The sequence below is a fragment of the Pseudorca crassidens genome, chromosome 17, assembly GCF_039906515.1.
Source record: "Pseudorca crassidens isolate mPseCra1 chromosome 17, mPseCra1.hap1, whole genome shotgun sequence".
Classification (NCBI taxonomy): domain Eukaryota; kingdom Metazoa; phylum Chordata; class Mammalia; order Artiodactyla; family Delphinidae; genus Pseudorca; species Pseudorca crassidens.
The window spans coordinates 79644619-79659686 of NC_090312.1; the positions used below are offsets into that span (position 1 = coordinate 79644619).

Consider the following 15068-nt stretch of genomic DNA (forward strand, 5'->3'; position numbering starts at 1 on the left):
GCCAGCACAGCCACCCAGCCACCCTCCTGTCCCTCAGCTTGCTTCTGTGATCTCTACAGAACTGAGTTTCCCCAAAAGTGGTTCTGGTCTCACATTCACTTAGGAAACAGTTTGCACTAAAACTGCCTTTTGGAGATTAATGGCTCAATAAAGATCCCAGAGAACCAGCTTGTTTGCTTAACCTGGACTTTTCCTAAGTGGCATTTGATTTCTAGAACATTTTTCTTTCTTAGACACTTACCACTAAACAGCTAATGGGCCCTACCTGATCCCCCTTCACTCCCATTCAGCCCTGTGGGCCAGCTTCCCACCGTGTATCTGCTGCGTCTGCAGCCTGGATTGCTTTCCCCAGATCTCTGCAAGTTTCCTCCCTCACTTCCTTCAGTCTTTGCTCAACTGTCACCCTGAGTAAGGCCACTTCCTATCACTCGCCACTTCCTATCACTCATCCCTGTTTTATTCCTTTCTCCTAAGCATGGGCCATTGTCTAACATTCTATGTAGCTGACTTATTTAACTTACTTTCCAAGGGGACCAGACCTCCTTGTGGGTGGGCATTCTTTCTGGTGGGCTCACTGCCTTGAGCCTAGAGCAGACCAGCGACTCACGGCAGGGGAATGAGATGGAGGCGGCCGCAGGGAAAGACAAATGGCGCGTGTGTTTGGGAGCCCAGTGAGGGGACAGGGCACAGCTGGCGGAGCCACCTGCTGAGCCTTTCTGGTCTCTCCTCTCAGATTACACTCCTAAAGTGATCCTGGCTCCTCCCTACCACACATTCCTCCAACAAGGATCAAGCACCTACGCCCAGTACGCACCAGATAGTTAACCAGAGAGCGGTGACCCAGCGGTGGGGAAAATAGCGCCTGCCCATGGGGAGGCAACCTACTGGCGGGCGCGTGTGCAGGGACAGAAAGAGGAAAATGCAGCAGAACTGCACCCACCGCATTAGCTGTAGGTTTGTCTTCTCACTAAGCAAGACGTTTGCTCTCCATTGTTTTCTTTTCCCCTAAAACTGAATGTGTGAAAAAGCTCAATCACCAGGAAAAAGGGTTAAGAGCAAATCAGTGCTAAAGAAGAGAAGATGCTTAATATTTCCTTTTCAGCTTGAAATCAGCCTTACTATCTGCTGGGCTGCATAGAATTTCAAATCCCTCTGAACAGACCTCCCCAAATCACTAGGATTCTAATTTAAAGAAATAACTGGGATGTAATGTGACCCTCCACACACTTGTCTGGAATTAAGAAATCCAGCGTGTGCAGGCACATGAACACGTAATCATTTGAGTGCAGAAAGTACAAAAATCCATTTCAACTATTAAACTGTATTTAAACGGCATCAGGTGGTGAATCTGGGGGTGAAAACAAACCCTCGGGAACCTGAAATGCCGTCCAAATCTCAAATTCTTTCAAGCAAAGAATTCTTAGCAGATGGACGCAAATCCATAAACTCAGAGCAAGGCGCCTTTAGGGGAGAAGGTTGGTTTTATATCAGATGCTTGTACACTGAGATGCTCTGGGAAATTCGAAAGGTGGACAGAACACATCAAGCCTTTGCCCAGACCAAGTGGAGTTATTCTCCTGCCGCCACAGACGTGAGCCCCACATTCCTAAACCGTGTGCAGCTGTCCGTTCATTGGGAGAAAATAGGAAGAGCCTTTAGTGAAATAACCACACGCCCATGAAGTTACTAAATGAATGTTTCACCTTTTTCCACCAAAATAAAATGCTCAGTAGTTCAAGTCCTTAAAACGGTCTAGAACTCAATAGAGGAAAGGGATGTGACCGAAGCATTTGGAAGCCTGTCTGCCAGAAGGTGAGCTCGTGATGCACGTTAAGACCTCACCTGGCTGCTCTTCTCCATCTATTATAAAAGAGAAGAAAAACTGGAGAAGATTAAGGATGCCTAGAAATCCTCGAAAGCTTCAAACTTACTTACACTTATGAAGGCGAAACCTGTGAAGCCAGGCACTGTCGGCCTTTTCCTTCCCCAGTTGAAATTCCGTATGTTCTCAATTACGAGCCACCGCAGTTTGACTCGGTGGAGGGAGCAGTTGTACTCATGCGTGGCTTGCCTTTTTTTTTTCTCTACCCCAGTAAGCAGAACTGTCAGAGAACAGGATGGTGAACCCATGGCTGAGAGGTCAGCACACACACATTGAAAAGTGGGAGGTGTTTCTATGCCTTGGACACAGTCGGCTAGGAGGCCTTCAATGGTCACTACCCAGCAGCGCCATGTTGACTGTGTATTTTCAGGTAAGGGGTAAGCTTTTGTATTTTGGCAAAGAAAAGGTATGTATGCTACTCCTTGACCTTTGGGACAAATGAAGGAGTCAAGTTGAAAATCCTGTCTGCAGACTTAGATTTTTGTCCCCTTCCCCTGCCCATCCCAATCAGTAGAGTTGAACTGTAGTAATTAGTCCTGTTTATGGCAGGTAGTCTTGAATGTATTTTTCACTTCTGAAAATTAGACTCCAAAAGGCTAGCGCTTGTAACTATGATTCTAAAGTGTAACAAAGGTATTTTCAAATATCTGGCAACTGTAACATTTTCACCAGTTTTCTAGTTAGTAACACTGAAAGTTGATTATTTGTGAAAGTAGAGACTCTGGAATTTTAACACCTAAGAATCTTTTGGAGGGTACTTGTAAAAAAAAAAAGCAGATTCCCAGACCTGGTGTGGAGCTCAGGTTTTTACTGAGCTTTTTATTGAGAACCTCAAGGAATTCAAATGTGTTTTGGGAGCACACTTTGAGAAATAATGTGTTAAGCCTGGCCATTTGATTCTGCCCCCTGCTGGAATACCATGGTGGTGTTTTATGTATTTGCTGCCATGTCTGTATTGGTTTTCCCCTGAGGCAACAGTCAGGATGGGCTAGGTTGTGCTGCAGAAAACAAAAAACTAAAAAACAAAAGAAAAACAAAAAACAATCCTCAGGGCTTCCCTGGTGGTGCAGTGGTCGAGTCCGCCTGCCGATGCAGGGGACGCGGGTTCGTGCCGTGGTCCAGGAAGATCCCACATGCCACGGAGCAGCTGGGCCTGTGAGCCATGGCCGCTGAGCCTGTGCGTCTGGAGCCCGTGCTCTGCAATGGGAGAGGCCACAACAGTGAGAGGCCCGCGTACCGCAAAAAAATAAATAAATAAATAAAATTAAAATAGTGGTAATTATTTCCAAAATTGTCCATAACGTCCCTAGAGAAATTTCTTAATCTTTTAATAGAATTTTATATCTGCTAGGATTAATTAATAGTTAATGTATGTTAACAGAAAGCCTCCTAATTGAAATTTCTTTAAATATCTGATAGTTTTTGAGACGAGGAACACAGCGTAGGAACACCAGAGTTTGTGGTAATCACGTCGCATGATGGAATTGTTAGTGGTACCCAGTCCGCTGCTCCTTGAGCCTGGTACTCAGTGGGGGTGCCAGGGCACCAGGTTCCTCTGCTCTACCCCCATCTGCCACCTAACTGCTCTTCAGCCCTGGCTGAGACCCACCGCCTTATTTCTCTGCATCTGTTTCTTCCTCTGCGAACTGAGCTGGAGAGAGACTGGATCGCTAACGTCTCTCAGAAGAACCCAGAAGCTTCAGTCCTGATGTGATCAAATAGGATGAAGAGTTTTGAGTCACTCCCTGTATGGAAAAATCACAAACCAGGATATGCAATGGTATTTTAAGCTTCTGAGAAATATTCTGCAAGGTGACTTACTGCAAAATGGCTCCTGCCACCCTAGATGCTAAAAATTCATTGTGGAATGAGTCCTAGGACGTGCTTTATTAACCTGGGTTTTCATTTCACTTTTTCCACTTACTGGATGTGTGCCTTCGAAAGTTGGTTAATCCTCTGATCTCTCATCAGCAAAATGGATTCTAATTTATTTCCAAAGTTCTTGTGAGAGTAACATAAGATGATGTGACAACGGGCTCAGCAGTGCGTCGAAGACATCCTGCTAGCTGTTTCATGACTGTGAAATGAATGAAATGCCCAGCTAGTGAAAGACTGTTTCATTATCACCCTTGGAGCTTTGTACAGGGTGTGTACCTGGCCACGTTGAATTCTGCCAGCTTCTGCCAACCTGAAAGTTTTCAGGAGATTCCTTCCATTCAGAGAAGAATCCTTTTATAGACTTTATTTCTTTCCCCAACTAAAACTCGCTCGGGCGGCTGGTGCATGACATGCCCGTCAGCGACGTGCTTGGCCCCCATCAGGCCTTGCCTGCTGTCCTGCTTGCCAGGACAAGAGCAGCCTAGTCTTCCCTGAATTTTCATTCCTCACACCTCATCCTGATGCTCCCCAAACAGCCCTCGGTGCCGTCACAAAGCCCCGAAGAGAACACACACATCAGCTGGTTCCCTCGAATTTCACAGATGAGGGAGTGGAGGCAAACTTTAGGCAGATGGGTCTCAGTTATTGAAGGAAGGGGGTTCCAAAGGGCTGTGGAGGTCCCTCTCCCTCTGGACTTTCCTTCTGCTGGGTTTCTGCCAAAGCAAGGGCGTGAGATGAACACCCGAGAAACCCTCTGTGCACCTGACTTGTCCAGAGCCAGATGCGTAGCCGCCGAGCCTCTGGCCCCGGGCGTGGCAGCTCATGGCCAGCAGAGTGGAAGCCGGCAGAACTCTCTGTCATCTTCTAGGGCTAAGTGGACGAGGAGGGTGGACTTTTCACAAATCACGGTGAGGGCTTCCCTGGTAGCACAGTGGTTAAGAACCCGCTTGCCAATGCAAGGGACACAGGTTCGAGCCCAGGTCCGGGAAGATCCCACATGGGTTGGAGCAACTAAGCCCGTGCACCAAAACTACTGAGCCTGCGAGCTACAACTACTGAAGCCCGCGCGCCTAGAGCCCGTGCTCCACAACAAGAGAAGCCACCACAGTGAGGAGCCAGTGAACCGCAACAAAGAGTAGCCCCCATTTGCCACAACTAGAGAAAGCCCGTGCGCAGCAACGAAGACCCAACGCAGCCATAAATAAATAAATTTATATTAAAAAAATCGTGGTGAGGTGAGTCATCTTTTCTCAGTGAAGAATCTCTTCCATTCCTCCGGAGCACCCTTCACCTATATATTCCTTCCCCAGTGCGTCTTCTGGTCAGTACACACTGTGTACATCCCCAAGGCTGGGACAGGAGAGCGATGCTGATTCACCGAATCGTCAACACGTGTTTCCTGATTGCTGAATCGTGGCCAGACCTTTCCCTCCACTGTTTGCCCTTCTCAAAGTCCTTGATCAAAAAAGAAAGGACCGGGCTTCAAAATGCCTCGTTCAAGAATGAAAGAATGCGATTCTATAGCCTTGTCTCTTTGAACTCAGTGGGCTGAAGTCTTTGTTAAAATTTTATTGGTTACCATTTGGGTAAGAGTGAGATTGCTGAAAATCTGACTGTTTGAGATATGCTTGTATACACAGGAGGCAGATAAAATTATCCAGATGAATTTAAGGGCGCTTTGGTTTTTAGTACAACACACTCAGTCCGCCTGTGCTTGTCTTGAGTTGGGCTGTAGGGAGTGCAGAGCAGCAACCACAGAACTGAGTTCAGGTTCCCTTCTGCCACTTACTTCCCCTGGGATCTTAGTTAAGGGGCTTAATCTCTATGGAACTGAGGTTCTTCATCTCTAAAATGGGTCGGTAATTATCACCTTGGGTTCAGTGTGATAACATTTATAGTGTAACTAGTATAGGACTCAAATGTGATAGCTTAAAAATATCAACACTTATTAAGCATCTACTATACACCTTGGGCTTCTGTGCCCGACTCTCAGGCCATAGTTCACATAGTAACCATCAGAGATTTGTGCATTTATTAGGACAGTTTCCCCCCTTCCTCCCTAGGGCAGACGATAAAATGTTTTGAGGAAAGTATACTGTCTCAAAATTCACACAAAGGCACCCATGCAGTCTAGGAAAGTCTGGGTCCATGGTGATCATGACAAAAATGATCATTTAACTTGAAAAGGCAATGTTGAAACTCAAAAATATCGCAGTGGTTGACAGTCGAGTCTGTGAGGCCACGGAGGGAGAAGAAAGCATTCCTCACAGAATGAAAAGCTACGGCAACTCAGCAGTAATGGTGATATTAAAACAAGTCACAAATTCTTTGATCTTTCTTCCTTTAAAAGGTGGTGCCTCGTTCTCCTCTCCATGAGTGTGGCTGCATTTACACCCTCCTGATGAGCTGAGCACAGTGCAGGTGTGTGACTTAGGATGCCAGACCACCAAAGGCACCGTGGCTTCCCCCCTGCTTTCGCAGGTCACTCCCTCTGGGGGAAGCCAGATGCCGTGTTGCAAGGACTCTTGCCAACACCATGTGAGCCGTCTTGGAAGCAGATCTTCTAGCCTTGGTCAAGCCTTCAGATGATGCAGCCCTGGCTGACATCTTGTCTGTAGTCTAACCAGACACCCTGAGCCAGAACCAATTGGCTAAGCCACTCCAGGATTCCTGACCGACAGAAACCAAGGTAATATTTATTGCCTTAAGTTGCCGAGTACTGGGGAAATTTGTTACGCAGCCATAGATCACTGATGCAGTGGTAAAAGGTCCCCAGTGGAAACTTCTCTTTGGTTGGAGCCTGGAGGCCTAGGCTGGGTGGCTGAAGGGGACACAGAAGATGAGGTCTGAGAAGGAAATGCCCGACTTTCTCTGTCAAAAAGTTAGGATTTATCCTATCAGCAACTTATTCAAGCTGGAGGATGTTTTTGCATAGAGGAGTGACATCATCAGAGTTGATTATGATATCCCTGGCATGAAATGGCATGGGAAGAGGCTGGTTGTGGGGAGGGGGAATTCCAGTTAGAGAGACAGTCCAGTTAAGGGAAGATGAGAGCCTGAACTACGGCAATAGCAGAGGCAGTGGATATGGGAGGACTGTCTTAAGACATGGTGGTTTGAAAAAAGAAACGACCAGTCTCCAGAGCCATCTAGTGCAATCCTGTGTCACTCTGCATCGTGTGGGGTAATAAAAGTGGGCTGAACTATATTACAGCCGTATATTCACACCAACAGTATCATCATCACACACACACACACTCAAGATACTTAATCCCATGAGCTACAAAAGTGAGCATTTTGCAAAGAGGACTTCACAATTAGGAAATGTCTTACTCTCAGGATTTAATATTAAGCATTTGAAATTGTCCTTTATAGAAACTCTAATTTCAAGAACAAAAAGAAAATAATGAACTCCCCTCTTCCATAGGCACCCAAAGCCTCACATTTGTCCATGGTATAAAGAGGCCCCAGAAGATTAGACTGAACTATAGTGGGGTGATTTATAGCTCTGTTGGAACACAGATTAAAGGTGGTTTTGAAGTGTTGGGAGATTCAAACAAAATCAGCATAGGCAGGGATATTAAATTCGTCAAGTACTCATCTCCCCCCAAAACCAGTTACCTTAGGAAAATAACATCTATCTTTAGTATTTCAATAGCCCAAGAAAGAGATGGATATATAAATGCTAAGCCATGAATATTTTAAATGGCCACATTTCTATCCAAATGGTGAGGGAAGAAAACGTGTGTGTATATAAAAATATAAAACTTTCATCCTATTATCTTGAATGCATTGTAGTATCACCACTCATAGCAGTATTTCAAAGTCTTTCTTATGGAAAGTAGAGCTCTAGTTGAACTAGAAGTTAAGCAGAGAACCAGAAAAATTCAAAATCAGTGGAGAGTCAAGGAACCAAATTTGATTTTCAAAAGGAAAATGTTTGTGAACAGTAAGAGTTGGGAATCATATCGTTTCTGTTTCTGAAACTTTAAAAATAATCCTTTTACTTTTACATGTTATATGGAACTTTAAAAGAAATGTTAATCTTCAGATAACTTGATTCATTAAATACCTGTTGAATACTCAATGTCCTAATAACAGGAGGTAAGACATGTCCATTGAGAGGAATGATTCTTCTCTTAAAGTAAAAGTGAAAATCTAAATTCCTTGAGGCAAACACTGTGTTGTTGACCACAGCAGTCCCGGGTCAACGGTGAGGCCTGAAAAGGGAATCACTCAACGAACACCCCTTTGAAAGAGGAATGGATGAATGAATGAATGAGTGGACCAGTGTCTGAACACATGTAATGTTAATGACTTGGACTTGTACAAATAAGAACAAGGCTATAAATTTCAAAAGTATGTCTCTACCGTCAGAACTCACAAATATTTACAACTGAAGAGTTTGGTGGAAGATGTGAAAAATTCTGATGTTTAAGAAAAGATGAAAATGCTGAAAGTGTGAACTAAGTAAAGCGGCAGCAGCGTATCTTAGGAACCTCGATGCAACTATTTTAGCAAAACGCACACAATGCAGAACACGGCTGTTCAGAATAACTGTGTCATGGCGAAAATAACAATGAAATGCTGCTCCTTCAAGACCATCAAAAATCTGCTTCTGGCTCACGGTCCAAGGTGAAAATTCCATGGAGGGAGCAAAGGAAGGGACAAAGAAACCACCACCATGAGTGCCTGCACCAGAGCTATTTATTAGAGTAACTTTTCCTTTTTTTCTTCTTAAAGATTTCATAACAATTGAAGTATGTACAAAGTCTTACAGCATTTACACCGTACAAAGTGTCCTATTAGCTGATGAAGCCTAAGGCGGTGCTGCTGGGAGCTCCAGAGCGTGTCTACAAGAGCAAGGAAGCTGGGCACTGTAGGTGGACCTCTCTGCTACAGCAGCTGATGGACTCCTAACTAGACCACCTGGAGGACAGGTTATGGGGGAAAAGGAACAAGCTGATATGCAGCTCTAGGGACCACAGGCTCTTAAAGCTACCTAGAGTTGTGTTTCTGGTTACCTAGAGCGTAACAAAGGTCCACAACCTGACGGATTAACATATGCGCGAGGGCACGGTCGTGCTGCTTAGATCTGGTTCAGCTACCAAAGGTATTGACTTGTGAATGGGAGGCTCTATACCGATATGGCTGGTATTTCCGTTTGTGTTCATGTCTTCAGATAGCGCCCACCTGCCCAAGCCCCACTCCCCTCTCCCTTTATCAACAACAACAACAAAGGGAGGGAAGAGAATCCGCATGGGATTAGTTCTTGACCAAAAAACAAACTTAAAAAAAAAAAAAAGACATTCAGTATCAGCTCTAGGGTGGCCATTCTGTCAAAAGATTAACAGTGGAAATTTCTGAATCAACCTAAATCAGAACAATATCAACAAACCCCGCCAACACCCAACCTCCGGATTTAATCACCTTCATTGATTGTCTTTCCTTGGGGTCAGCATTACACAGAACCACCAACATTTACACACCGAATCGGACACAAAACGTACATAGCACCGCCGCCCCAACCCTTACTTGAGTACGTGACGAGCGGATGTCAATACCTACATGATTAACACCAGGGTCCCCACTTTCTTCCTCAGAAAGCCCAGCCCGGTTCTCTCTCGGGTCAGTCACTATCTGTTTGGTAAGCAGACCCCATTTATTTCCCCACTGTTTCGGTCTCCAGTGTAGGCAGATTGGCTTTTTTTTTTTTTATTTCAAAAAGATGCTACTCCCAACTTAAAAGCCAGTGGATAAAACTTTTAATTAAGACACCATAGCGCGGGATATAAAAACACAGGAACCACATAAATATTGAAGAAGTTGTATACCGTTTTCCTTGTAAACAGTTTTGCTGAAGATCGAAGCCCTAGTGTGAATCTGGCCTGGGACTTTTGGCGGATGGCGAGCGATCGGCCAGGTTCTGCAGCGATGGTGGCCGAGGACGCCAGGTCAGTCCCCACGTTGGCGGGCATGCAACTTGAAAGACATTGCACAACAAGCAACACAAAGAGAGTGGAGAAGCTCACAACACTGCAAGGAGACCTCACAACCTCCATAACTGCCGAGGCACGGACAGAGACCCCCCCCTCCCTCCGCTGCGCGCTCTTCCTCTTACACGTGGGACACCTTCTGCGACTCTCTGGCTTGTTTGATGCTATACAACCACTTGATGATGCGAGCGTTTCTCTCGATCGCGGAGATGCCATAGGGCACCCGGTCATTGGCACTGTCATCGTTTCTAAGGTCACTGTTACTGTCCTGAGACTGTTCACAGTCCGAGCTGATCATGCTGGCGCTGCGGAAGTTGAGGGAGATGATGTCGGAGTTGGCGCGGGCGAAGTTCTCCATGCCCAGGGTTTCCAGCTCCTCGGGGTCCAGTCCGCAGTAGTTGAAGAAGCGCTCCACGTCGGCGTCCACCCGGAAGTACCTGTCGCTCAGGTCCGACTTGGACCGCTGGAGCGAGGGTCTCCGGCCCACCCCGCAGGCCGGCTCGGCCGCCTCGGCCTCGGGGGACCTGACCGCGGCCGGGGCGGCGACCTTGGGCTTGGGGGGCAGCGGCGGGGCGGAGCTGCTGCAGGGGATGGCCTTCAGGGGCTTTGCGCCCGTCACCTTGCGGATGTCCGAGGAGCTGTGCGACACGTGCAGGAAGGAGTCGGGGGCGGGCTCGAGCGGCCGCCGGCCCACGTGCGAGCCGCCCTCCTGCGGGCTGCCGCGGCCGGGCGTGGGGCGCACGCGCAGCGACTCGGCGAACGAGTGCCGGTGCAGCTCGGCCGCGTCGGCGCGCGGCGCCGGCCAGTTCCGCGCGCCGTGCTTGTGGCCCGAGCCCGCGCTCGAGCCCTCCGAGCTGTTGAGGATGTTCTTGAGGATCTCGAGCTTCAGGGTCTCGCGCGGCGCGCCGCCCTCGCTCTTGGCGCCGCCGCCGAAGCCCTTGAGCGTGGGGCTGCCGAGCGCGCGCTTGGCGCCCGGGCACACGGGGGGCTTGGCCAGCACGGCCGGCTTCACGGGCTCCTGCTTGGCGTTGATGACCTCCTGGCTCTTGACGTACTTGGCCTTGTCGGCCTCCAGCCGCTCCACGGCGCTGAGTCGCTTGGGGTTGGGCTCCGCCTGCCGGCGAAAGTAGTCGGGCCCCTTGTTGAGGATGCGCAGGGGCACGGCCGACGTGAAGGTGCCGGCGGGGCTGACCGGCTTCACCATGCTACCTGTCTGTAGGCTCTCCGTGGGCATGGCGGGCGCTCTCTCCCCGGCGGCCGTGGTGGATGCTCGTCTGCGCGCCTCCGGATGCGCCGGGCAGACACATGTGCGGGCGGCACAAAGGGCAGCGGACGGTCCGGAACCGAGTGTCAGCGGCGGCGGCGGCAGCAGCAGCAGCAGCAGCGGCGGCAGCGCCTCATCTCCCGGCTCGTTCACCGCCCCGTGGCTTTAGTTTCCTCGCCGCCTCGCCGGCCGCCCGGTGCGGAAAGGCCCCAAGCCCCAAGTTCCTTTCAGCTGCTTCGCCGCCTCCTTTCTCCTCCCCGAAGGATGTGGGAGTCTCCTCCAGGTCTTTGTGTTCGACTGCAGGCAGAGCTGAAACACACAACAACCAACCGCGGGTTAGGATGGGCGAGTGACATCACGGCTGCAGCAACGGCGGAGCCGCGCGCCCCCGCCCCAGGGCACCCCGCCGCCCGCCCGGGAGGGAGGCGATCCCGGCGGCCGCACGAGGCCCGCGCCCCGCGCTCGGAGAAGGAGCGGCAGAGGGTTCCCACGCGCCACCTCCTCCCGCCGCCTTCCCAGCGGGGAGACCCGCCTCCCGATCACGCCCGGCTGGCATCACTTATACCCAAACCCCGGAAACACTAGACGAGTGCAGAAATGCGGGTCGTTCCCAGTTCATGAAATGCCAGTGGGTTCCTGAGAATCCCTTTCCTGCTTTAGGCTACGGCATCGGTGACGTCTAATATGCCTCTTTTGCAATGAAGCAAACCTTCAGACTTCTATCAATCTCTCCTAACACTTCAACAAGCACCCAACTCTTCAAAAACTGAAAAGATGGGCAAGAAACGGCAGTAGACACGAAAATATTTTTTTAAAAGTCAACATGTTTATCTTATTTTTGCCAACCAATATATTTGAAAACCCATTCTCCTGCGCATGGAATGTGTATGAAGTTCAACCCATTAAACACAGGCTTATTTTTTAACTAAAACAAACAAAAAGCCTAGAAATACTTCTAGATCAACCATATAAATAGATACTGATTATAAATGCTCCACAAATTTTTCACACAATGAGCAGAATCAAGTTCCTTTGTGGTATGTATTTTCCCAGATCCCCTAAAGAACTAAGAACACAATCGTAAGGTGTCAATCACACCTAAATATGTTACTTTATGGAAAACTTGTATAATAGGGAAGCATTCATGGGGCTTATTTTATGGCTTTCTGAACAACTTGACTCCCTCACCCCCCACCCAAGCCCACTATGAGGAAACACTCATCAATACTCCCAATATAAATCTTGAGGGACGCTTTCTACTTAGAGCATAACACAGTGAAACATTTATCTCTGCAGCCCTCTGAAGTCCAACCACCTCTCTGCCCATCACTGCTGGCAGAGAGCACGGATGCACGCATCAGCCTTCCAAAGCACTTTTCAGCATCTCTGGTTGTAACTAGGAGTGTTAAGAGAATAATGTAGTCAACTAACTCGTCAAATAACTAATTTACAAAATAAAGCGGTATCACTATGAAATGATCTGCTCTCAGGGGAAGAAAATGAAGTGTCTTAAAATAAACTTGGGGCGGGGGGGGCTCATATTTTTCCTTCACATCTTTTAAAACTCTTTATCTCTAACTACACCCATCGTTATGTTTTGTTAGAGACCATTTTGGTAATCTGCAAAAGGATTCGTTCTAATAGAAATATTTTCCTATGCAAGATGTAAGAAGCCCCAAGGTAATTCCTCCGTAATGATTTCTTTTAATTGTGCGGTTCTATTAATGATACTTCCATTTAGTTGAAAAAAATCACCTCCTCTCATGAAGATGAAGTAAGATTGTTTCTTTGAACATATTCTGAATGAAATACCAGAGGAGGAGTGAGGATTCCTCTGCAGATCCTCGGGTCTGCTCGTCCACTACCCTGGGTACATCTCACCCGGAGGACGAGCCTGGTCCTCCAGGAGGGGGCTGGATCACCCCCAGGGCACCTGAGAGCCCCCTGGATAGGCCTTGTTTCTCCCGAGCGCATATAACATCTTCACTGGTTACCTCTGCAGCTTCCAAAATGTGTCCACGGAGGGGACAGTGCCAGAAGGTACAGGGGCAGAGTGAAGGACACCACGGAAATCTGTGCCTGTGACCGTTGCGCCTAAGGACCAGGGCAAACCTCCAGCAAGTGGGAAGATCGCCCAGCGGGTGGCAGGAGGTAGAGCCTCTGCCCTTTCCCCTGGGGCCTTCGGTCCTCATCTGTGACAGGAGTGCTTGGAAGAGATTCCCACTAGTCCTTCTCCCTCTAAAAGCACGTGGCCCTGAGGGGCTAAGGACCAGTGAGTTATTTCCAGTTTCACAAAAGGCCCATGGGAATACTGGCCTGTGAACTCTTCGATGCTCCCGGCATTCACTGTTCTTAGGAGAAGGCTCTTCACATGATGAGGTGTAGTTATCACGTGACGGTCACTGGCGGTAAAGCTCACGCTGGCCCGCGCGACCCTGTTCTTTTCGAATTCCATCATATTCGGACCGGAAGCCCCAAACGGCCACCGCTACTGACCGACTTTCCAGTGTGCCGAGCTGTCTGTCCAGGGGGACTTTGGTGCCGCTCAGAACGAAATGAAAGTCATCTCTCTGCACGCTCAGGACCGAGGACTCCCAGGCTACTTTCTAGGAAGCATTTCCCGGGAAGCTCGTCTTCCTTCCGCCCTGCTTTCTGTCTTCACGGAAAAGAAGGCCTGAGAATGGGTGAACAGAGGCCAGAGCCAGAGGACGGCCCCTCCAAGCACCCCCACTGTGCACGCCATACACCTGAGGAAGCAGTTACTAGACACAGAACCAGCGTGAGAGTTTATGTTAGAAAAACAGTAATCATTTGTAACTTTTTTTTTTTTTTTTGCGGTACGCGGGCCTCTCACTGCTGTGGCCTCTCCCGTTGCGGAGCACAGGCTCCGGACGCGCAGGCTCAGTTGCCATGGCTCACGGGCCCAGCTGCTCCGCGGCATGTGGGATCCTCCCGGACCAGGGCACGAACCCACGTCCCTGCATCGGCAGGCAGACTCTCAACCACTGCGCCACCAGGGAAGCCCAGAAAAACAGTAATCATTTGTAACTAATTTACACTCCATTTCCTTTCTGATTCTACCCGTCTTCCGTCTGTCCTTCCTTTGTTATTCCCAATTTCCCTAATAACTGTCAACACACTGATGATGTTTAGAAATGACCGTGGTCACAGCTGAAACGTTCTAATTTAAACTCCCGGAGGTGAGGAGGAAAGCGTCTTATTAGAAGGCTTGAAAGCCACGGAAAAAGCTGTAGGAACTGGTTGGGTGCTACAGGATAATAATACGGTACAGTTGATGTTTTCTACCTGTTTTAGCCAACGCACTACTTCAAAAATAATGAAGGTGGCAAAGGATGCTCCTTCTCTTAATTGTGACATAATCCTTAGCTTCTGCTCTATTTTTTTTTTTGCGGTACGCGGGCCTCTCACTGTTGTGGCCTCTCCCGTTGCGGAGCATAGGCCCCGGACGCGCAGGCTCAGCGGCCATGGCTCACGGGCCCAGCCGCTCCGCGGCATGTGGGATCTTCCCGGACCGGGGCACAAACCCGCGTCCCCTGCATCGGCAGGCGGACTCTCAACCGCGGCGCCACCAGGGAAGCCCTGCTCTTTGGCTTTTTGATGTTCAAACAGTGCTGGCTGGGGTGGAGCTGTACAGACCCACCCAGGGTTTTGGAGTGTGGACTTCGGTGCGATGCAGACCAGGTACATTCAAGACACCTGGAAGCCTGGAGCTACGTCGTGACGTCACACATGTGATAACCATGGCCTGTATTCAGGGAGCACCCGGCACACGGTCCTCTGCTGATGGCAGCCTTGCCCAGGCCCCTGACATCAGGACAGGCCCGGGCATCGGTGGGAGCAGGCCTGAAGGGGCCTCTATGCCTCTTCATCTTGTTTCAGAAAACTTCGACCTCAGCCACGTGAGGTTTCATCAACAGAAGTAGTTATCCGGCCCTGCCTCATCCCTGATGGAGGACTAAGGAGGGAGAACACAAGCCTGAGGGAAGCTTCCATTCACAGGCCATTTTGCCTACATTCTGCCCCACTG

General features: G+C 49.0%; 1 protein-coding gene and 1 long non-coding RNA gene across 11 annotated transcripts in view; one reads left to right on the plus strand and one right to left on the minus strand.

The window, feature by feature from the left end:
• The window catches only part of LOC137210423 (uncharacterized), a 113832-nt gene extending 108392 nt beyond the window's left edge, over positions 1-5440 (plus strand). Inside the window, exon 4 of the long non-coding RNA XR_010936516.1 lies at positions 2094-5440. This is a non-coding gene — a long non-coding RNA (uncharacterized lncRNA). The remainder of the gene's footprint in view (positions 1-2093) is intronic.
• The window catches only part of FAM110B (family with sequence similarity 110 member B), a 220630-nt gene that overhangs the window by 81745 nt on the left and 123817 nt on the right, over positions 1-15068 (minus strand). For 9 of the 10 annotated variants that reach the window (XM_067712289.1, XM_067712279.1, XM_067712282.1 and 6 more), the window contains one exon: positions 9457-11329. The exons of the other annotated variant lie outside the window; for it this stretch is intronic. In XM_067712289.1, the coding sequence (XP_067568390.1) occupies positions 9878-10990 (1113 nt within the window). In that variant the 5' untranslated portion in view covers positions 10991-11329 and the 3' untranslated portion in view covers positions 9457-9877. Of the gene's footprint in view, positions 1-9456; positions 11330-15068 lie in introns of those variants that run through there. 10 annotated transcript variants of the gene reach the window in all.